This window comes from Papilio machaon, chromosome 24 (genome assembly GCF_912999745.1).
Source record: "Papilio machaon chromosome 24, ilPapMach1.1, whole genome shotgun sequence".
In the NCBI taxonomy this organism is placed as follows: domain Eukaryota; kingdom Metazoa; phylum Arthropoda; class Insecta; order Lepidoptera; family Papilionidae; genus Papilio; species Papilio machaon.
In genome coordinates, this window is record NC_060009.1 from 4,553,286 (window position 1) to 4,576,572 (window position 23,287).

At 37.2% G+C, this 23,287-nt stretch overlaps 2 protein-coding genes across 2 annotated transcripts; both read right to left on the bottom strand.

The window, feature by feature from the left end:
* Positions 1-1,529: 1,529 nt before the first annotated feature.
* Positions 1,530-7,569, bottom strand: LOC123722364 (cytochrome P450 4C1-like). Its single transcript, XM_045683909.1, has 10 exons — positions 7,425-7,569; positions 7,163-7,252; positions 6,809-6,919; positions 4,670-4,855; positions 4,217-4,413; positions 4,000-4,063; positions 3,104-3,296; positions 2,275-2,426; positions 1,837-2,016; positions 1,530-1,696 (listed from the first exon to the last, which is right to left on the bottom strand). The coding sequence occupies exons 1-10, from the start codon at positions 7,567-7,569 to the stop codon at positions 1,530-1,532; spliced, it is 1,485 nt and encodes a 494-aa protein (XP_045539865.1).
* A 4,499-nt stretch (positions 7,570-12,068) lies between these two features.
* On the bottom strand, positions 12,069-21,809 carry LOC123722372 (cytochrome P450 4C1-like). The gene is made up of 10 exons (XM_045683932.1): positions 21,665-21,809; positions 20,995-21,084; positions 20,303-20,413; positions 16,725-16,910; positions 16,184-16,380; positions 15,967-16,030; positions 14,643-14,835; positions 12,788-12,939; positions 12,380-12,559; positions 12,069-12,220 (listed from the first exon to the last, which is right to left on the bottom strand). Exons 1-10 carry the CDS (start codon positions 21,807-21,809, stop codon positions 12,069-12,071), a joined length of 1,470 nt encoding a protein of 489 aa, XP_045539888.1.
* Between the last annotated feature and the right edge of the window lie 1,478 nt (positions 21,810-23,287).

Below are 23,287 nucleotides of genomic sequence, written 5' to 3' on the forward strand. Positions count from 1 at the left end.
TTATAGTAGAATTGATAGCCAGACAACCTTCATTAAAACAATTACACAATGTCTAGACATACTATTGATATACATATGTAAATGTGCAAGAATTTGAAATTCAAATCAAATTAAATAACTTAGTTTATTTATAATATATTTACTAGCAGCCCGTCCCGGATTCGCTCGTGCATATAATATAACCTGACATCTATATATATAAAAGAAAGTTGTGTTAGTTACACCATTTATAACTCAAGAACGGCTGAATCGATTTGACTGAAAATTGGTGGACAGGTAGCTTAGAACCAGGAATAGGACATAGGATAATTTTTACCCCGTTTTCTTTTTTTTTTTTTTTTTATTCCGCGCGGACGGAGTCGCGGGTAAAAGCTAGTCAATATATATAAAAGAAAGTCGTGTTAGTTACACTATTTATTACTCAAGATCGGTCGAACTGATTTAGCTGAAAATTGATGGGCAGGTAGCTTAGAACCAGGAAACGGACATAGGATAATTTTTACCCCGTTTTCTATTTTTTATTCCGCGCGGACGGAGTCGCGGGTAAAAGCTAGTAAAAAATATTTTAAAAGTAAGTTTTGGCAACTATCGTCCTATAATGGCTAAGGACAGTCACAGACAGAGACACGACAGCGTTGAAGTCTCCTACGTATTGACATCGTTGCATAATCACGCTCACTTTTTGTGACTTGTTTATTTGTTCTGTAAGAGGATTAAATGTTACATGTAGAGTTATTTAGGTTAAACTTAGTTATTTAGATTATAATTAAAATAAATATTATATTTAGTTTAAGAGTAGTAAGTTTAAAAGTAAAAAAAAAAAAATAGAGTATTTATTAAATTTACTGAAGTAAAATACATGACGTGAGACTGTATAAGATAAAGTCTTTGGCCATTTTAAGAAAAAAACTGTCAAAACTACATCAAAAGTAGTGGAAAATCTAACCTAAAATACGATTTTTTTTATTCAATAACTAAAAATCTACGAATTTCCGCAACTTTTAACTTTGGCTAGTAAGTCCTTAGATATAACTCTGTTCTTCTTTTTCTCAAGGTCTTCTTTTTCTTCGGCAACGTGACGCCCACTTCTGGGCATAGTCCTCCCACAAAGACCGCCACGTTGATCATTCCTATGCTATCCGCATCCAAGATACTCCCGCAACCCTGATGAGATCATCAGTCTGTTGCTAGAGACTTAAAATTTTGCTTAGATGTTTGTGTTACGTTATATATATTATAGTTCACGTTAATTTCTTCTTTATAGATATATATATAGTTACCGCACTCGGGTTTCACCATGACGTCGAGTTTTAATATCATCTTGCTGTGGTCGGATTGTACTTAGTAGTGACGTAATAGGTGTGATGGAATTACCAAACAAATGAAATATATGCAAATTAATATATGTTAACTTTCTACGAGGGTATGGTTTTTTACGCCTTTGGTATGCTTCAGTCGCGTCAGTCGAGATGTATTTTTATGATGTATTTTTTATTAGCAAATAAAGATTAAATACATGTGTTATGAATTCAGAAATTCACATTTTCTCTCTTCTCTATTGATATGAAGTGGCCGCATTCGGGTTTGAGCACAACGTCAAATTTTAATATCATCTTTTTGTGGTCGGCTTGTACTCGGTAGTGACGTAATAGGTGAGCCAATGTTGTTTTCATTGATGAATACGCGTATGTTTTACCTGGGAAGTTAAATTATTAGGTGTAATTTATTTTATTATTTACATATTTATAAAACTCATAAAAAGAAGAATAATATTTTTATATGTATTTGTATTCTAAACTTCGAAGTTCTCATAAAGTTTTTAATTTAATAACTTACCAATACAGATCCTCCTGCCAATATTAAATGCAAGAAAGGCGTTGGGACACTGTGGCAAAGCGGCCGGGTCCAGCCAGCGTTCGGGCTTGAACTCCTCGGCGTCAGGTCCCCACATGGCATGTCTATGGACCCCGTACACTAACGTAAAGCACGTGCGGCCAGCGGTTAATGTGTAGTTCTCTGGAAGAATTAAATTAATGAGTAAAAGTAGCGAGTGAGTGAGTGACAGTGGCAGTGGCAGTGAGTGAATGGATGAATCAAAGAATCGCTTAAATCCAAAAGTATCCCAGAAAATGATGTTTTTACCCCTAACTATGGCTTTGGCGTTCCAGTGATTGTAAAATAAGTGACTAACATCATGTGTTAAATTGTGAATGATTTCTATAGTTTGAAAATTCGGAAGATCGTGAACTAGCAGTGATATGAAATATTACTTACTTAGTTTGACATTTCTATCAAGCCACCTCATAGTCACAGGCACGATGGGGTACACCCGCATTGTTTCCTTCAACACGGCCTCTAAATATACTAATTGAGATAAATCTTGCTTTGTCACATCTCTGTCATCGTTCCCGAAAATGTTGTGTAGCCTAAAATACGTCATACTAGTATTCTAAATGGGAGTTTGTGTATGGAGTATGGACATTACAAGATATCTCCAGAACGGCTTCATGGATCTGGTTGTTTGGTACACGTATGGAAGAGCACATAGTCTACTTAATAAGGTTTTGGAACGAAGTTCCTTATCGCGCGTTGTGATAGGGGGCTAGACGGAAAAAATTCTTACGAAAAGTTGTCACGATACTTTTTGCTATAGTAACCATGGCAACGACGTGACAATATATAACGAAAAGTCATAGGAACTTCGTTCCATCCGGGTCTTGACACCTCTCAAGATTTTATTTTTTTATAATTCCGCCCTGACGAAGTCGCAGGCAAAAGCTAGCTGATTTAGCTTTTACTGCGAGAAATTAAAAAATGAGTCTTAAGAACAAAAACTACTTGTCAGTATTTATTAAAATAAAAATGGGACCGTACGACATGTACTACCTGTCGAATAAAAAAATCATCAATATCGGTGAATCAGGAACGGAGCTACGAGTTAAAATAGGCTATAAAATTAACCAGCACGCGGCTGTAACGCTTTTTCGTGACATAAAAATTCATAACAGTCGGTCAGATTCAAACCCACGTTCTCGACACCCTCAACTATTAGGCTATTGGAGAATAGACACAAGAAAGATCTTTGATATAAGTATAAACTTACTCTTCAAATATTCGCTTCTGCACCTTCGGATATGATCCAATCATAACTAAGGTGAACATAAGAACATTAGCTGACGTTTCGTGACCTGCCGCTATCATGGTGTCCACTTGTTCCCTTATCTCCAAATCGTTAAACGCTCCTTTCTCTTTAGATAATTCTAGTAGAAGATCCAAAAACGCCTTGAATTTTGTATCTAAAATTAACACATATTTTTTGAAAGGGGAAGCGAAGGTTGGATTTTTGGATTTATTCTAGCCCCGCAGCTTAACGAAAGGGGGTGAACTTCCTTATATATTAGGTTATGGAAAAAGTTTCTTCGCAGTATAATATAGTTTAATATACGAGTAGTTACATTTAACTTAAGTATTTTGGTGCCATTTTGTTTTTTTGCAATCATATAGGTGGAGTCCTGGTTCCATTGCTATAGAAAATTGGGGAATTCTGATCAAAAAACCAAGACTTAGTTTTGGCAGTCAGTCAGAGAGTTTTGGCAGTCCTCTGGTGATGATGACCTGACGCTTTCTAAAGAATTCTTAAGAGACCTAATCAGATGAAAATCTAAAGGTGGTGTGTGGTCAGGACAGAATTAACACAAGAAAGACGGTAGTCGTTATTTGGCCTCAATTTCAAAATGAAAAGCTATATTTCATCCCTATTTGTTTATACAGTTTACTATTTCGTGACTTTTAGCGCGATATTTATTTCTTTAAGGAGCAAATCATTCAAGGATCACGAAAGTATAATATCTGCCGATTGTCACAAGGCGAGGTCATTAAAAACTACACATTTATACGAGGAAACTGACTGAATACTTATGGACGCACAGTCGAAACTACTCGCCTACCCTTTGTTATGTTTCATATACAAAAGTATTATAAATCGTTGCTCATACAAACCTGTCGATGCTTCTAATCCATTCTTCTGATTGTTTAAGTATGCAGCTTTACGTGTTTTTAGAACCTATAACCAAATAAAACGTAAAGAATTTATTTAGGTACTAGCATTATTATTGTAACAACCTTGTCTATCGTTTCATTTTGGTTACCCTTCCATATAAAATAACTTCGTATTGTTTATTGGATTCGGTCGTAAAACTCAGTACATCAAGTTTACCGTGTTTGACATATTGTGCAGTATCTTCAGACATCTCTCCTGTTTCTTCTTCAGGTTTGACCAGTTGTACATAAAGTCGTTGTGGAGCCAGAACTTCTGGAACCTCTCCACCATCACATTGAACATCTGCTCCACCGCGTGCTCGTACTGACTGTTCAGGACGCTGTTTTCGCTGAATTCAACTCCCAGAGCGGTTACTGTTCAAACAAACGTAGACATCATTTCGAGTTTCTACATCAGAAGAATCGAGAAGTAACACACCCGGCAAAAAATGGCACTGTTCTTCATTTTAGTTCTCTAACACCGTGAAGAAGAAGTCCATTATCTATTTAGAATTTTAAGAATGTAGACTATCTCTCTTACTCCAGTCAAACTGCTCTCAAAATAGGTTAAAGGTTAGTTAAATAATCGCTTAAGTCCCTGAGTGCAACAGTTAGTAACTGATTTACTTACAGCAAATAGTCTCCAAAGCATTCCTTCTCGTGTATGTCCAGTGATCGAAAGGTCCCTTCCCTACCTCTGCCGCCATGTCTTTCACCAGGCGACGGGCCTGACTGTTGAAAACTCCCTGGAAACCGTCCACAACGAGCTGACTGAACGCTGGGTTCAACAACTTCCGATGATTCTTCCATATTGACACTGCAATGTTATAACATTTTATATTGCTACTAGCTATCGCCCGTGATTCCGTCCGCGCGCAGTTAAGAAAAACTTCATAGGGGTATGAAAAATAGATGTTGGCCGATTCTCTGACCTGCTCAATATGCTCACAAAATTTCATGAGAATTGGTCAAGCTGTTTCGGAGGAGTACGGGGACGAACATTGTGACACGAGAATTTTATATATAAGATTTTTATAAATGCGAAAGCTTTGGATGGATGTATGGATCTTTGTTACTACAAAGGGTTAAATGTACAACACAAACAGGATAGATTATATTTTTGTACACAGATGTAGAACATACTCTAACGGAACACAAGGTACATACTATTATATATACGTTTTTTTTTTTAAACTCAGCATTTTCAGCATTCAGCAGATGGCTAGTAGGTATATTAGGTCCTTACATATGAAATTGGCGTTTTTCGTACTGGCCACTTTAATCACGAATTTCTCCTCTTTGGTAAGGAATTCCAAATTCAAATTTGTACAGCTATAGACTCATGTATTTGTGGTTCGATGACCGTCATTCATTTGTTTTTTTCTTCTGTTTTTTTCTGTTTGCGTCACTCATTTTACAAAATGGAAAACTTAAAATATCGCATTATTTACGAGTACGAGTTCCGCCGTGGCACTAGTGCTGCGGAAACGACTCGAAGGGTGAATGATGTGTATGGCGGTCATGTTGCAAAAGAAAACACAGTTCGTTTTTGGTTCCAACGTTTTCGTTCTGGAAATTTCGATCTGCAGAACAAGCTCCGTGGACGGCCTGAGACTCAAGTTGATAATGAAGAGTTGAAGGCTATTGTGGAAGCGGATCCATCGCAAACCACGTCCGAGTTAGCTGCAGGCTGCGATGTTAGTGATAAAACTGTTTTAATTCACTTGAAGCAAATTGGGAAGATTAAAAAGCTTGAAAGGTGGGTACCTCACGAATTGACTGAAGCAAACCGGCAAACGCGCGTCGACTGTTGCGTTACATTACTAAACCGGCACAATAATGAAGGTATTTTAAACCGAATCATTACCTGTGATGAAAAATGGGTTCTTTACGATAATCGGAAGCGCTCAGCGCAATGGTTGGATCCTGGCCAGCCAGCCAAATCCTGCCCCAAGCGAAAATTAACCCCAAAAAAGTTACTTGTAAGCGTTTGGTGGACTAGTGCCGGTATTGTTCATTACAGTTTTCTCAAATCTGGCCAGACTATTACGGCTGATGTCTATTGTCAGCAATTGCAAACCATGATGGAAAAGCTAGCGGCTAAACAACCTAGGCTGGTCAATCGCTCCACGCCACTGCTGCTTCACGACAACGCTAGACCACACACTGCGCAACAGACGGCTACTAAATTAGAAGAGCTTCAATTGGAAAGTCTAAGACATCCTCCGTACTCCCCGGACCTTGCTCCAACAGATTACCATTTTTTCGAAATTTGGATAACTTCTTGCAAGGGAAAAAATTCAACTCCGATGGGGCAGTCCAAATCGCCTTCAAAGATTTTATTGATTCCCGTCCGACTGGTTTTTTTAGTAAAGGGATCAATGAACTACCTATGAGATGGCAAAAGTGCATAGAAAATAATGGTTCATACTTTCATTAATTAAATATATTATATTAAAAAATATTCGACTTTTTGTTCCTCCCATACAAAACGCCAATTTCATATGTAAGGACCTAATATTAATTTTTCGACTTGATTGGAGGTAATATTAGCAAATTTGAGGTCTTCTCTAGATATACTTGAGCTTCCGTATCGACGTTGTTTCTCGGAATTGAACCTAAGCAACAAGAGTTGGCCTAAGGAGAGCGGGCATTGAACTTAATGCGTGTTAAAGGTTACATTATCATTCGTGAATTAAATTTCACCTATATTTGAGTTATAATTATGTATATTGTTTAAAATTTAATTAAATTATAAACGTTTACATACGTGTTCCAGTGATTAAACCTTCTCCGACCCAGGGCTTAGCAAAATTATACAAAACGTCCTTTTGTAAACATGTGTTGGCGACAGTCAAACAATCGTCAGGATCTGTTACAGCTGGAAACAAAGAATTCTATTTCGACAGATTATAGCAGATTGTATAAAACTGTAGGGCTACTTTCCAAGTGTTTGGATAGAAGTGTTTGTTGTAAAAGTTTCGGAAACCTCGAAAAGTCAAATATGTTGCCGAAATTGGTCACAATTTTTTTATACCTGTAAATTTAGAAACAGCGGGAAACAGTGTCGCAAATAAGGAGACTCTACAGTATTAGATCGTAACTTTAACGTAACCAACTTTACCATAAACTGTCCGAGGTCCAATTGAAGCAGATATCACACCACCCATTTTCAAACTGGTGTATGAAAATTCCTTTACTATATTCCATAAGGCTAGAAGAAGAAAAAATACAATTTTTACTCCGTATAGATATTGTCCCGATTGCAAAAGAAAAATAATATGTGAGAAAAAGGCAAAGATTTCCGCAGGTCAGAAACCTGGGGTGCGGGGTGTTCTTTATTTCTCTATTGGATCTTAGATGTACGTGTAACTAATGTTACTTACAAATACTGTCTCCTATAAAAAGGTGCGCGTGTCCAATAAACGGTATCCCTCCAGGGTAAGCGGGGGGTTCCAGACGTGACGTCACACGCCATCGCCACGTCCAGAACAATGCGAACGCGATAACAGATAATACTAACACCAACATCATAACTTACTGAAACAAAGTACTCACTGCGTATTAAGTTATTTTCAAGTCCAAAAAAAAATTGTTTTAGTTTATAGTCATAGAGTTTTTAACAAGAAGGGTCGACCAACTAACTTGTGACATTAAATTTAAGAATCTCTAAATATAAATTACAATTTGATTAATTTGGTATTTTTGAACACCAAATCTCCCGTCATCCGACCCTCAAGTTGATCTCTGTATAATACTAGAACATAAGAATTAAGAACTATAAAAGAAATATATAAATGTTTTAAATTGATATTTCACAATTAATTTTTATTTTATTTTAATAAAATTATTTAATTAATTTTAATTTTTATAAAAGATAAAAATAATTATTTTACTCTTATATTTAAATCACTAATACCTAATAAATAATTAAAATAATTTACCTTTTCTCAGTAAATAAAATAAATGTTAAAAACAAACAATTACGAGCTACTAAAAGTCGATTTGTTTACGTGATAAGTAATCAAGCGTCTTTATAAGCTCGGTTTACGAAAGAGCATGTCCATATTATTATTACTAATTTGCATTTCAATATCCACTACCACTTGAAAGACACGAAAAACGTCAGAAAAACGAATGACCGTCGACCCTCTTTGTAAGTACTTACTACAAAGAGGGTGTTACATTTGTCCCACCAGCGTTACGTAGGCTCTAAATAAAAATAAAAAAACTAGTTGATAGAAACTACATTTCTTCTTACAAGTCCAAGTAAATGTTTACGTAATCTTAAAATAATATATAAATCTCGTGTCACAATGTTTGTCCTCAATGGACTCCTAAACCACTTAACCGATTATAATAAAATTCGCACACCATGTGCAGTTCGATCCAACTTGAGAGATAGGATAGTTTAAATCTCAAATTATAGTCGCAATTTTAATTTATTGCTAATTATTTGTCTGTTATTATTTGACAGTCACAATTATCTGTTAACTCCAAATGATTCTAACAGATGTCGATACCTTTCGACTGGGTTGAGTAAGTAATCAATAGATGGCGCTGCTATGGTAAATCTACGAACGTGTCATATAAGCTTATTAATTGCGCGCGGACGGAGTCGCGGGCGACAGCTAGTCTATATATATAAAAGAAAGTCGTGTTAGTTACACTATTTATAACTCAAGAACGGCTGAATCGATTTGACTGAAAATTGGTGGGCAGGTAGCTTAGAACCAGGAAACGGACATAGGATAGGATTTTTACCCCGTTTTCTATTTTTTATTCCGCGCGGACGGAGTCGCGGGTAAAAGCTAGTTTTTTATAAAAAAAACTCCAGATCAACCTCATCTGTTGGTGTGAATAATACTTTGAAAGACCAATATAGGACGATTATATAGAATACAAGAACTTGAAGTTGTGTTATATTTATTATGTTTTATTGCTAATGTTTATTTTTAGTGTATTTTAGAAGCATTTTTGAATTATTTTGTCATAATTAATTAGTTTATATTATTTAATTTTAAGATATTCCTCCCAAGTAGAGTTGGCGACAGGCAAACGGCAGGCCATTAAAACTTAGCCGGTGGTGGGCGGCCACTCCTCATCGGTGTTGTAGACGAAGTGGCCGGCAAAGGCGGCCCGACGATGGCTGCGCCACTGGATGTCATCAGGGCTGGGGGAGCAACAGGTATCCAGTCCCCCGTCGTGGCGCAGACCAGAGCAGGCCGCGAAGGTGTTGAGCGTGCGAGCTCAGATTCGGCAACGCGACACTGTCTTCTGGGATTTCTCCTCATTGTATCTATGATTTTTGTGATCTGGCTTCTTTTGTGTTTGTTTTTTTTTTCATTTCTATTGCTAGTTTTGATTGTTTAAATGTTTAAATTGTATTTTAATTTACTGGGAGAAATTTTTCGTTTTGACAGTGTCAAACGTTGCCATAGAGTTTAAGGTTTATGAAACGTTGTGTGCCTACCTCACATGAGTGGGTAAAGACCAGGGAGATGATGATGACAGACTTCATTTGTTTTATTTTTACAATACGTATGATGGCAATAATATCCCAGCCTCATCCCAGCTGCAGTAGTATTTTACAAGCGAAAAAATACCACAGTGAAGTTAACTGAAGTGAGTTCCTCTGAAATGTATCTTTAGTACTAACGCCAATTGTAAAAATATATTTCTCCTCTTCTCTCTTTTCCGTATCTTTGTTGTTTCTAACATCACATACAAAATACATCTAAATAAGTTTATTGGTAAATTCTTCCTTCCTTCAAATATTATGACTTCAGACAATTCATTTTGAAATCACAATTTATTTCCATAATATGCCAGGTGTCACTGTCTTTTGAGAAGTGTTTTTGAAAAACTATTACTTGAACACCACGTGTAGGTCACCTCCGAGAACATCTTCACAGTTTGTTGTTGAAAAGTAGCCTTTCTTTGGCACATTACTGGATCTCGAGTAAGAAGCTGAAGAAGTACATGAAGCACTATCCTAACTGGTTGCTTTGGAAAACCTTTACCTTGACAGACCAATAGATCTTCCGCAACGATTGCACTAATCAATATTTATTTTATTACATTGACTAAGGGATACAATAAAAATGCACAAGCTATCTAAATAGAATCGTAGGTTCTTAAATGTAACTTAGTTTAACGCATCTCAAATATAAAATGTCACTTATTTACCTCGTCCGACACCGACTTCAGAATACTTTTTTACTTTCGGGGGTTTTCAAGGCATTATTCTGTTACTTTTTAGTGCATTTTTTTTCTGTATAAAAACATAACTTATAACTCTATCACAAAGTAGGTAGTAGTCCTAGGACAAATATGTAGATATAGCACCATTCCACCTTAACAGCATTCCATAAAACTATAAAAATCATATTAATGTTATAAATGCGAATGTTTAAATGGATGTTTGTTTGCAGGTATCTCGAGAACGGCTCAACGGATCTCGATGAAATTTGGCATACATATAGAACATAGTCTGGAAGAACACATAGGCTACTAATTACGTTTTTTTATTCCGTGCGGACGGAGTCGCGGGCTACACCTAGTAATATATAAATATAAATAAGGTATATTCCGTATTAATGGACTCTGCTTATAATAATTATTTTTGTTCAATGCGTTACATATTTTTGCATATTTAAGCTTAATTAATACGTTAAATAAAAAAAAAATAATACAAAATTGGTATTATTCTTAAGTTAATTTTAAGGTCTTGTATTTCATTGACCTCTTCAGCTACTCATATGTTACAAATAAAATAATGACTATAACAAGTGAAGCATATTAAATGGTGATTTATTAAAAATATATACTTAATAATTTAAAAAAAGGAGAGCATTGAAAGTAACTAGTATGGCAGTAATTTCTAAACTGCATTCAGTTAGATTGTGGTATAAAATAAAACAATTAAAGAAGGTATTAAAAAATCATACATTATGAATAATTTGAAAAACGATAAAAAGTACTTTAAGGTTATAATTGTGTTTTAACAGATTTTCTGGTTTTCCACTCGCTTACGAAAGGATTAAATTTTTTGTATCCTTATCCAATACGGTAAGCTCAATATCGTTTAAAGTCATCGCTTTATAGACCTCGCAACCAGGCCCACCGATAGCTGTTTCGTCGCCCGCGTGCAATACCGACTATGCCGACTTAAAGTCAACCAAAAAAAAAAATAGTAACCAGATTAGGATTCTAACTAGTTTTAACGAATGCCAATACATTCACTTGTTATATACTTCGTGAATTTAAAACACAAAAGGAATAAAGCATGATGAATCGCAGCGTGGACAAGCTGGGTTCAGTGGCGCACCGACTGGCCAAGACGGAGAAGTCGACGCACGTCATGGGTCCTGCCGTCTACAACTGACTGCCGGACAGCGTCGCAGCGGTTACCAGCCTCGCGTCATTTAAAAATAGAGTTATTCAGAAAGCTCTATATAACAATGAGGATTTTTTATACATCAAAAATGAGCAAACGGCCACCTGAATTCGCCTAAATAGCGAGGCGACCGTTGCCCATAGAAATATTTTATCAACGGAGAAGAAGACGCACATAAAGAGGATATTTCCCGTCCTATGCGTCCCCTCTTCCGCAAAATCCACTTTGGGTGGGTAGGGAAAAAGGACTAAAATTAGACTTCCGGCACCACACTCATCAGACGAAACGCGGAATTACTTTCACTTCGCGCCGGTCTTCTGTGTGGTCGTGGTATTGCACCGGGCGAGCCAGCCCATTCGTGAAACAGATTTTGTTGTTGCTGGCGCCTATTATTGCAAATTAAAAAGAAACATAACTATAACTACAATTTAAATGTCCAAAGAATTAATACCGCTTCATAAATCAAAACCAAATATTCGCAACAATAATGTAAATTGTCGACGAGGGTATCGTTTATTACTCGTTTGGTATGTTTTTATTTTTGTTGGCAGCGCAGTCAATCGATTTTTTTGTTTTTTAAATTAGCAAATAAATATTAAATACATGTGTCACGAATTTAGAAATTCACATTTTATCTCTTCTCTATTGATATGTAGTGACCGCACTCGGGTTTGAGCACAACGTCAAGTTTTAATATCATCTTGCTGTGGTCGGCTTGTACTCGGTAGTGACGTAATAGGTGAGCCAATGTTGTTTTCATTGATGAATACGCGTACGATTTACCTGGAAAGTTAAATTATTATAACTTGTAGACATAAATTGGTTTAATTTATTTTATTATTTACATATTTCTAAAACTCATAAAAAGAAGAATAGTATTTTTAGATGTATTTTATATTCTACATTTCGAAATTCTCATAAAAGTTTAATTTAATAACTAACCAATACAAATCCTCCTGCCAATATTAAATGCGGCAAAGGCGTTGGGACTGTGCGGCAAAGTCGCCGGGTTCAGCCAGCGTTCGGGCTTGAACTCCTCGGCGTCAGGTCCCCACATGGCGTGTCTGTGGACCCCGTACACTAACATTAAGCACGTTCGACCAGCGGTTAGTGTGTAGTTCTCTGGAAGAATGAAATGAATGAATAAAAGTAGTGAGTGAGTGAGTGAGTGAGTGACAGTGGCAATGAGTGAATGAACGAATCAAATAATCGCTTAAATCCAAATTTAATACAGAAAAAGATGTTTTTTTACCCCTAACCATGATGAGGCTTTGGCGCTCCGGTGATTGAAAAATAAGTCACTAACATCATGTGTCAAATTGTTATAGCAATGTTTTCAATTGTACTCACTTAGTTTGACATTTCTATCAAGGCACCTCATGGTGACAGGCACGATGGGGTACACCCGCATTGTTTCCTTCAACACGGCCTCTAAGTATACTAGTTGAGATAAATCTTGCTTTGTCACATCTCTGTCATCGTTCCCGAAAATGTCGTGTAGCCTAAAATCATCATACTTCATACTAATATTCTAAATGGGAGAGTTTGCATTCTATTATTCATTCGTATGGTTATGTACAACCCCCTTTTAGAGATTCGTTAAGAGTTGACACGTGGTCTTGATTTTTGTTTCCCATATCTCGACGACTTTCTCGTATTTTCGCACGAGGAGAGAGAGCACCTTTGTGCTCGGTGTTCTTTAACACCTTCGCCTCCTATTTAACAGGATGAAGGATTATGGCGTGCTGATCAACACTAAAAAGTGCGTTTTTGGAGCACCAGAGGTAACATTTCTAGGCTACTCCATCAACCAACACGGCACGAAGCCCCTGGAGGGCAAAGTTCAAGCCATGAAAGAGTTCCCCCTTCCCACAAATGCAAGGCAGAGTAGAAAGTTCCTGGGAATGATAATCTTTTATAGAAGGTTTATCCCCCACGCAGCCAAAATCCAAGCTCCCCTGAATGCATTGCTTAAAGGTTCAGTCAAAGCGTCACAGACAATACACATGGACAAAAACTCAGTAAAAGCTTTCGAAGACTGTAAAGATAGTCTTTCTAATGCAGCCCTGTTAGCTCATCCAGACCTTACAGCTAAGTTAGGTCTTATCACTGATGCTTCGGATCTTGCTATTACTGGTGTCAACTCACGTTACGATAGAGAGCTTCTTGCTATTTATGAGAGTATTAAGTATTTTAGACATTGGCTAGAAGCAACACCGTTTACTATCTTCACGGATCATAAACCACTGTGTTTTGCGTTCAGTGAAAGGAAGGCCAACTGCAGTCCACGACAATATAGGCATCTGAATTTTATTTCCCAGTTCTCGACCAATATTCAACACATCTTCGGAAAAGATAATGTCGTTGCTGACGCACTTTCCCGAATCGAAGAGGTTGAGGAGATAGTAAGACCCGTGGACCTCGAATTGATTGATAAAGCTCAGGACTCCGATTCTGAATTAGCAACATTTCTAGATCAAGAAAGTTTCCTGCATATTTAGAAATTAAGTACACCTGGAAGTCGATTGCAGCTGTACTGCAATGTCAGCACAAAGACTCCCAGGCCTTTAGTACCCAAATTCTTACGCAAGCAAGTATTCGATAGCTTACACTCTCTAAGCCATCCCGGCGCTAACACAAGCGCGAAGCTTGTTGCTGATCGTTTCGTCTGGCCATTGATGAGAAAAAATTGTGGCGAATGGTCTAGGGCGTGTTTGTCATGTCAGCGCGCAAAGGTAACACGTAACGTTGCCTTTAGGCACCCATGATTTACCTTCAGCGAGATTCAAATACGTTCAGTTAGACCTTATCGGGCCATTACCTCCATCAGCTTAGTTCCATTACTACGTGACAGCCGTCGATCGCTTCACGCGTTGGTGCGAAGCTGTTCCCTTAACGGATATCACTGCAGAAACAGTGGCCAAAGCATTTTTGTTGTCATGGATAACGAGATTCGGCTGTCCTACTAACAGATCGTGGGAGGTAATTTGATCGGCACTTTTCGAACAACTTTCAAAATTCGTATCTTGCAAACATCGTAAAACGACCAGCTACCACCCTCTATCATTTGATCGCTATCTATCCTCAGGAACGGAGCCACGAGTTAAAAAAAAGCTATAAAAAACTACCAGCACGCGGCCGTAACGCTTTTTCGTGACAGAAAAATGAACACAAGAAAGATTCTTTGATATAAGTATAAACTTACTCTTCAAATATTCGCTCCTGCACCTTCGGATATGATCCAATCATAACTAAGGTGAACATGAGAACATTAGCTGACGTTTCGTGACCTGCCGCTATCATGGTGTCCACGTGTTCTCTTATCTCCAAATCGTTAAACGCTCCTTTCTCTGTAGATAACTCTAGTAGAAGGTCTAAAAACGCCTTGAATTTTATACCTAAAATTAACACAAATTTTAGTACTAACCCCAAATTTTAGTAGTAAAAGTATAAAGGTATAACATAAGGAGGGAACTTGCTCCCTACCAGGTACTTTTACGCACATGGACTATAAGGGGCCCCGTATTTAGGGCAGCCGTTTAGAATAGTATAAAAAACCTATCGATACAATACCGATCATGACAAGCTGAGTTACATTAGATTATGGTAAAAGTTTCTTCGCATTTTACTCGTATATGAAAATTCGAAACATTTTTAATATAGATCATTTACATTTATTAAAGTATGTAGGGGACATTTTGTTCGTTAACTTTTTGCAATAACGTAGGTTGAGGGACCTGGTTCCATTGCTAAAAGACCTAAAAGTAGTATAATTTTGGTATGGTATAACTTTTAACAATTAACTTTAACTTGCGTTAAATTTTCGAGAAATTAACGCCTTTAACGAAGTTAACTTTTAAAATAACGAATCAACGATTAACGAAGTTAACTTTTCGATTAACTGTGCCCACCTGTGGTAAAATCTATATATACATTTATAGGAGTGAACTGACTGAATAATGATCAATGCACAGTCGAAACTACTATGTCAGGAGACTTGAAATTTAGTAAAGAGGTTTCTGTTATACGCTCTTTTCAGCACTAATAATTAAATATGTCTTTCAAGTTTTCCTTAAATTTACACTTCAAGGGTCTAAAAAGAGTGGTTTAACTTCGTAACTACAAATATTTTTCACAGCGTATACGAGACCTAGAACTCGAATAGAACTCGATAGACTTCGAATGTTGCATGGGGTTTTCTATTACTACGTAAGTGAGTTCTATAAAAGGTTTTACAAAAAAAACCTTTAACCTTGTAATAGAAAGTGAAAGGAGATTAACAAAGGAAATTTATGGCGTGAAATTAAGTTTTGGCGTAGGTCGGTACCGTCCTGATTAATGAAATACTCAAGAAGGGCAATATAAAGAGCACCCGAAACCGGCGTGCGTACATGCATAAATGTAGAAGAAGCGATAGAGGAGTGTCAGTACCGCGTCAAACGGAAATCCGTGGTGTCTGTTTACCCTTCTGGGTTACGGACCTGAGTTATGTTGCTACTAAAGTATTATAAATCGTTACTCATACTGACCTGTCGATGCTTCTAATCCATTCTTCTTATTGTTTAAGTATACAGCTTTACGTGTTTCTAGAACCTAAAAAAATAATAATACGTAAAGTATTAATTCTGGTACCAGCATTATTATGATAACAACCTTGTCTTTAGTTCCATTTTGGTTATCCTCCCATAAAAATAACTTCGTGTTGTTTATTGGGTTCGGTCGTAAAAGTAAATACATCAAGTTTACCGTGTTTGACATATTGTGCAGTATCACCAGACATCTCTCCTGTTTCTTCTTCAGGTTCGACCAGTTGTATATAAAGTCGCTGTGAAGCCAGAACTTCTGCAACCTCTCCATTAGCATGTTCAATATCTGCTCCACCGCGTGCTCGTACTGACTGTTAAGAACGCTGTTTTCGCAGAATTCAACTCCCAGAGCGGTTACTGTTCAAACAAATGTAGAATAAAACTTATCTACATCAGAAGAATCAAGAAGTAACACACCGGGCAAAATGGCACTGTTCTTCATTTTAGTTCTCTTACACCATTGTATTAAGATTTTTACGAAAATCTTTTTTTTGATAAGGACTACGATGAGACTATAATCGACGAGATAAGAAGGTATACTTATGTTGAAGAAAGTAATAAGAAATCCGTCATCTATTTAGAGATTTAATAACGTAGATTTTCTCTCTTATTCCAGTCTAACTACTCTCAAAATAGTTTAATGGTTAGTTAAATAATCGCTTAAGGCCCTGACTGCAACAGTTAGTAACTGATTTACTTACAGCAAATAGTCTCCAAAGCATTCCTTCGCGTGTATGTCCTGTGATCGAAAGGCCCCTTCCCTACCTCAGTCTCCATATCTTTCACCAGGCGACGGGCCTGACTGTTGAAAACTCCCTGGAAACCATCCACCACGAGCTGACTGAACGCTGGGTTCAACAACTTCCGATGATGCTTCCATTTTGACACTGCAATGTATAACATTTTTTATTACTTAATGTTATACAGGGTGGCCCATAAGTCCTTTGATATGAATTAAAATAAAACTAATTACATTATGAATTAAATTTTTATTTACTAAAAAAGCTTAAAAAACGGGAATTATTTTTTGGAAATAACATCTTCTAAATGTAATCCGTTGCGATCACGGCACTCTTGCAAACGACGTCAAAAATTGTCGATGACTGCGCGGCACGTCACTGCTGAAATGCTTGTCATTTCTCTGCGGATGTTTTCTTTTAGGGCCTCAATTGCCCGCGGGTTTGTGTCGTATACTTTAGCCTTAAGGTAGCCCCACAAAAAAAAATCCATCGGGGTCAGATCTGGACTACGTGGAGGCCAGGAAATGTCTCCTCTCTTAGAGATCACTTTGCCAGGAAAAAGTTGACGGATAACGGGCATAGCAGTGTTAGAGGTGTGAGAAGTGGCCCCATCCTGTTGAAACCACGTCCTGGCATTAAAGCCTGAAAAGCTTTGCAATTCTGGTATGAAAAACTCTTCGATCATAGCCACATATCGCTCCGACGTAACAGTAACTGCGCGCCCTCTGCCATCCTCAAAGAAGTAAGGCCCTAGGATACTATGGGCTGACATAGCGGCCCAAACAGTCACTTTCGGACTATGTAAGGGCTTCTGATGCTTAAGTTTTGGATTGATGGGGCTCCAATAGCGGCAATTTTGTTTACTAACATGCCCGTTAAGATGGAAATGAGCCTCGTCAGAGAACATTATGTTATTGAAGGAAGTAAACCGATTCAACATTTCGTTCGCATAATTTTGTCTTTGAATACCGTCAGTTTCCTTTAATTCTTGAACCAACTGAATTTTGTAAGGGTGCATATGTAAATCTTTCTTCAAAATCCGTTGTAACGATGTCCTGGATACGTTTAATGCTCTGGCGCGCTTACGAGTTGACTGTGTCGGATTTTCGCGAATAGACTGTGTCACTGTGTCTATGTTTTGTTCCGTACGTGACGTCCTTGGGCGACCCAACCGCGGTTTATCTAACGTCGAACCGGTCTCCTCGAACTTAGCAACCCAGTTCTTAATCGTTTGAAGAGTTGGAGTGTCGTCAAAGTTGTGTAAACCTTTGTGTTCTCGAAATGTACGCCGCGCAACGGTTGCCGAATTGTCGTTTTTATAAAACTCGCGCACACAAAATGCACGGTCCGCTCCGGTAAAACGCTCCATCGCGACTAAATTCCCAGAAACCGAAGTTACTCCCCCCGCTTCCCCTGCACCGCTAACGCGCGCCCTGTTCGTTTTATTCAAATTTTACTTTTCAAAGGACTTATGGGCCACCCTGTACCTAAATGCGAAAGTTTGGATGTAGGTATGGATCTTTTTACTACAGAAAAGGGTAAAATGTACAATACTAATGGGATAAATTATTTTTGTTCATATATTTACACGAAGAAAACTTAGCAACGTCATATCCGTATTCATCATTAGCTCACTATATGTCCCCACTGAGGGCTCGGAGCCTACCCTAAGTAAGGGATGACTAGGCCATAGTCAACCACGCTGGTCCAGTGAGGGTTGGTTGACTTCACACATATCATTGAATTTCTTCTCAGATATGTATGTGCAGGTTGCATCATGATGTTTTCCTTCACCGTAAGAACGTCGGATACGACACATTGGTACATGTCGGGATTCGTACTCAGGTCCTGCAGATTGCAAATCAATTGCTAAACCCCTGAGCCACCGACTCTCATATCCGTGTTACTAATTCGCAATTTCCCATTTAACTACACACATCAATTAACCTAACCCCAGTAAAAAAAAGCATAAACCCGACTGACTGAGGATCTAATAGCTCCAATAGATGGCGCTATATCATTAAGGAATTTGAAAAAGAAGGAGGTTATCAATTCGACTGTTTTTTTATGTGTGTCACCGCGAAGCTCCGCCCCTGGTGCTCTGATTTTGATAAAAAATATTTTAATCGAAAGGTAGACGGAGCTACGCGGCAACACACATAAAAAAATACAGTCGAATTGATAACCTCCTTCTTTTTGAAGTCGGCTAAAAGCAGCCGGTACTTCCTGGGCACAGGTGGCGCAGGATACAGAGATATGGGCTTCTTGGGAGGAGGCCTTTACCTACAGAGGGGTTCCAGGGGGATTAGTTAGTTATTAAAAAAACAAATTTTTTTTTATGTTATTAAGGTATTGAAAACATTTTGTTATTGCTAATAGAATTTACTTAGTACATTTTATTTTTTATTATGTGTTTATCTGTAAGGAAATAAATGGCTTTATTATTATTATTATTTCATATTTCATATTCATTTATTAACTTATTATCTATATAATACATTTTATAAAAAAAAAATAACAAAATATATTATATAAAAATAGTATACCACCGGCTGCGGAATCCCATGACTCAAGCAATCACTGGTGAGGGCTACAGAGACAGGAACCTCCTCACTATGCGCGCGGTTTCTAAAATAACTGCCTTTTGTATCAAGTCCTTAATCCAACTGTTTAGCGAGAGCTTCTTTAGACGTTGGTCGAAGCTCTTCGCTATAAGTCCATTCATCGATACGACTATCGGAATAATGGTAGTCGATTTCATACGCCATATGGCGGTAACCTCGTGAGCCAAGTCTAAGTATTTTAGCAATTTTTCGTTTTCAGCTTTCACGAGATTCTCGTCATGTGGAATAGTGACATCGACTAACATTACACAACTCTCAGACCGCTCTATTACGATATCGAGTCTATTGGCAGTAATAGTCCTATCTGTAATAATATATCAATCCCAGTAGAGCGTGACATAGCTATTTTCCAGAACAGGTGAAGGTTGGTATTGGTAATATGGTACCTCAGTATCCACAAGAGCACATTTAAGGGCAAGTTGCTGATGGATAAACTTAGCCACTTGGTTGTGTCTATGCAAGTATGCACCGTCCGCAAGTCGAGAACAACCGGAAACGATATGTCTAATAGACTCACCGGGACGACGACATGCCCGACAAATGTCAATCGTACAATCCTTTAGAATATGTTTTCGGTAGTTGTTCGTTACGATGACTTCGTCCATGATTGCAAAGACAAAACATTCAGTTTCCCCAAAGAGGTTGCTGAAGCGCAGCCAAGCCACGGAGGATAATTGGTCTACATCAGGCCCTGTTAAGGCGCGATGGAACCTACCTTGTAACTCGTTGCTCTTCTATACACTAATGCGGTCCGAGACACTTAGTACCGGTAACCTTCGCCAATTCGTGGTAGCCAAGGAAAGCGGCGTGACTCTTTTGTCCATTGTTACAACATCATTATTATATTATTATTGTAGATTATATATTTATTCTGTCTCCGCCTGGCTGGTATTATTATTATTAATTATTACTTACGAGTTCCAGTGATTAAACCTTCTCCGAGCCAGGGCTTAGCAAAGTTATAGAAATCGTCCTTTTGTAGACATGTGTTGGCGACAGTCAAACAATCGTCAGGATCTGTTACAACTGGAAACAAAGAATTCTTCCTTATATCGTGTTTCGAGAGATTTTAGCAGATTGTATAAAACTGTGGGGTTACTTTTCAAGTTTTCGATAAAAGATTCGATAAAGATTTTGAGTTTTTTTAAACAATGAAAAATATATGTATACCTATAGTTACTGGTTAATGTTTAGTAGGCTTTGTTGCGCTCCATGAATAACAAGGAAATGGGGATTTCATTAAAGACTAAATTACAAAAATGCCCAACCAATAATAAAATATTTTTTTTACCCGTCAATTTATCGGGAAACGGTATCGCAAATAAGGAGACTCTACAGCAGGGATTCCCAAAAGGGTCGATATCGACCCCAGGGGGGGGGGGGGGAACTTAAAGCATTGCTAATTATCACTCTGTCTTCTTCTATTGACCTAAGTTAGAATGAAAAATAATAATAATAATTACAATAATTGATCTTAAAAGTAGATAATTTGGGCATGGGGGTCTGTAGAAACGGTTCATATTGGAAAAAGGGGTCACTTGTCCAAAATAGTTTGGGGATCCCTGGTCTACAGTATTATGTCGTAACTTTAACGTAACCAACTTTACCATAAATAGTCCGAGGTCCAATCGAAGCAGATATCACACCACCCATTTTCAAACTGGTGTATGAAAATTCCTTTACTATATTCCATAAAGCTAGAAGAAGAAAAAAATACATTTTTCATTCCTTATAGATATTGTCCCGATTGCAAAAGAAAAATAATATGCGAGAAAAAGACAAAGATTTAATACAAGGTGTAATGTTTTAAGATCAAATAAAAATGTCTCATGGGTTGTACCCACTTACGACATGGAATTATTGTGACGTAGACGATTATGGTTCATTATAAAGGTTTCAGTGTATTTAGTATCGGTTTTTAGTGTTCCGTAACTGAAAAGGAAAAAGACGGAACCCTAATAGGATCACTTTATTGTCCGTCCGACTGTCCGTCTGTCAAGAACCCTTTTCTCAGAAACGCATGGAGGTATCAAGCTGGAATTTATATCAAATACTCAGGTTTACTGTCCTTTGGAGCTGTGAAAACTTCTAAGCCAACAAAATCAAAAGTTTCAGCAGTTTATGTCGCAAATTCAAACTTACAGGGTACTTCTATGAACGCGGCACTATGCCGCCCTTTCGCACCCCTAATATATATTCGGGTCAGAAACCTGGGGTGCGGGGTGTTCTTTATTTATCTATTAGATCTTAGATGTACGTATAACTAATGTTACTTACAAATACTGTCTCCTATAAAAAGATGCACATGTCCAATCAATGGCACCCAGCCTGGGTAAGCGGGGGGTTTCAGTCGTGACGTCACACGCCATCGCCACGTCCAGTACAATGCGAACGCGATAACAGATAATGTTAACACCAACATCACAATTCTCACTGGAACGATGAACTCTATGCGTATTAAATCATTTTTAAGGCAAAAAAAAAAGGGTTTATAGTCATAGAGTGTTTAACAAGAGGGTTTGATCAAACAACTTGTGACATTAAATATAAGAATCTCTAAATATAAATTACAGTTTATTAATTTGATATTTTTGAACACCAAATCTCCGGTTATCCGACCCTCACGTTGATCTCTGTATAATGCTAGAACATAAGAATTAAGAACTACTAGCTTTTACCCGCGACGCCGTCCGCGCGGAATAAAAAATAGAAAACGGGGTAAAAATTATCCAATGTCCTTTTCCTGGTTCTAAGCTACCTGCCCACCAATTTTCAGTCAAATCGATTCAGCCGTTCTTGAGTTATAAATAGTGTAACTAACACGACTTTCTTTTATATATACTATAAGATAGATAAAAGGAATATAAAACTGTTAAAATTAATATTTCACAATAATAAGAGACAAAAATAATTATTTTACTTTATATTTAAATCACTAATACCTAATAAGATTTTAAAATAATTTACCTTTTATAAGTTATTAAAAAGAATATAAAAAACAACACTTCAATTACGAGCTACTAAAAGTCGATTAGTTTACCTGATAAATAATCAAGCGCCTTTATAGACTCGGTTAACGAAAGAGTATGTCCATATTATTATTACTAATTTGCATTTCAATGTCCACTAACACTTGAAAGACACGAAAAACGTCGGGAAAACGAATGACCGTCGACCCTCTTTGTAAGTATACAAAGAGGGTATTACATTCGTCCGATCAACGTTACGTAAGATAAGTAAAATTAAAAAAAAAACATAGTTGATAGAAACTACATTACTTGTTACAAATCCAAGTAAATATTTACCTGAAAACCTTTATCTTGACCGACCAATAGAACTTCCGGCAACTATTGCACTCTTATCAATATTTCTTTTATTATATTGACACAATAAAATCGCACAAGCTATCAAAAAAGAATCGTAGGACCTTAAATGTAACTTAGTTTAACACATCTCAAATATAAAATGTCACTTATTTACCTCGGCCGACATCGACTTCAAAATAACAATAATTATACATGGTACAAGAAAGAAGAGAACTTTTTTACTTTCGAGGGTTTTCAAGGCATTATTTTGTTACTTTTTAGTGCATTTTTGGTTGTATAACAACGTAACTTATAACTTTATCACAAAGTAGGTAGTAGTCCTAGGACAAATATGCAGATATAACCCCACCCACTTGCAAACTGGTGTATGACAATACCTTCATAGCATTCCATAAAACTATTAAATTATATAAAAATACAAAATAAGTATATTCCGTATATATATTGTACTCGGCTTATAATTTTTTTTTTCAGTGCGTTACATGACTTTGCATATTTTAGCCTAATTCATATGTTAAATAGAAAAAATTAAAATGCAACATTGGTATTGTTCTCAAGGTCATTCCAAGGTCTT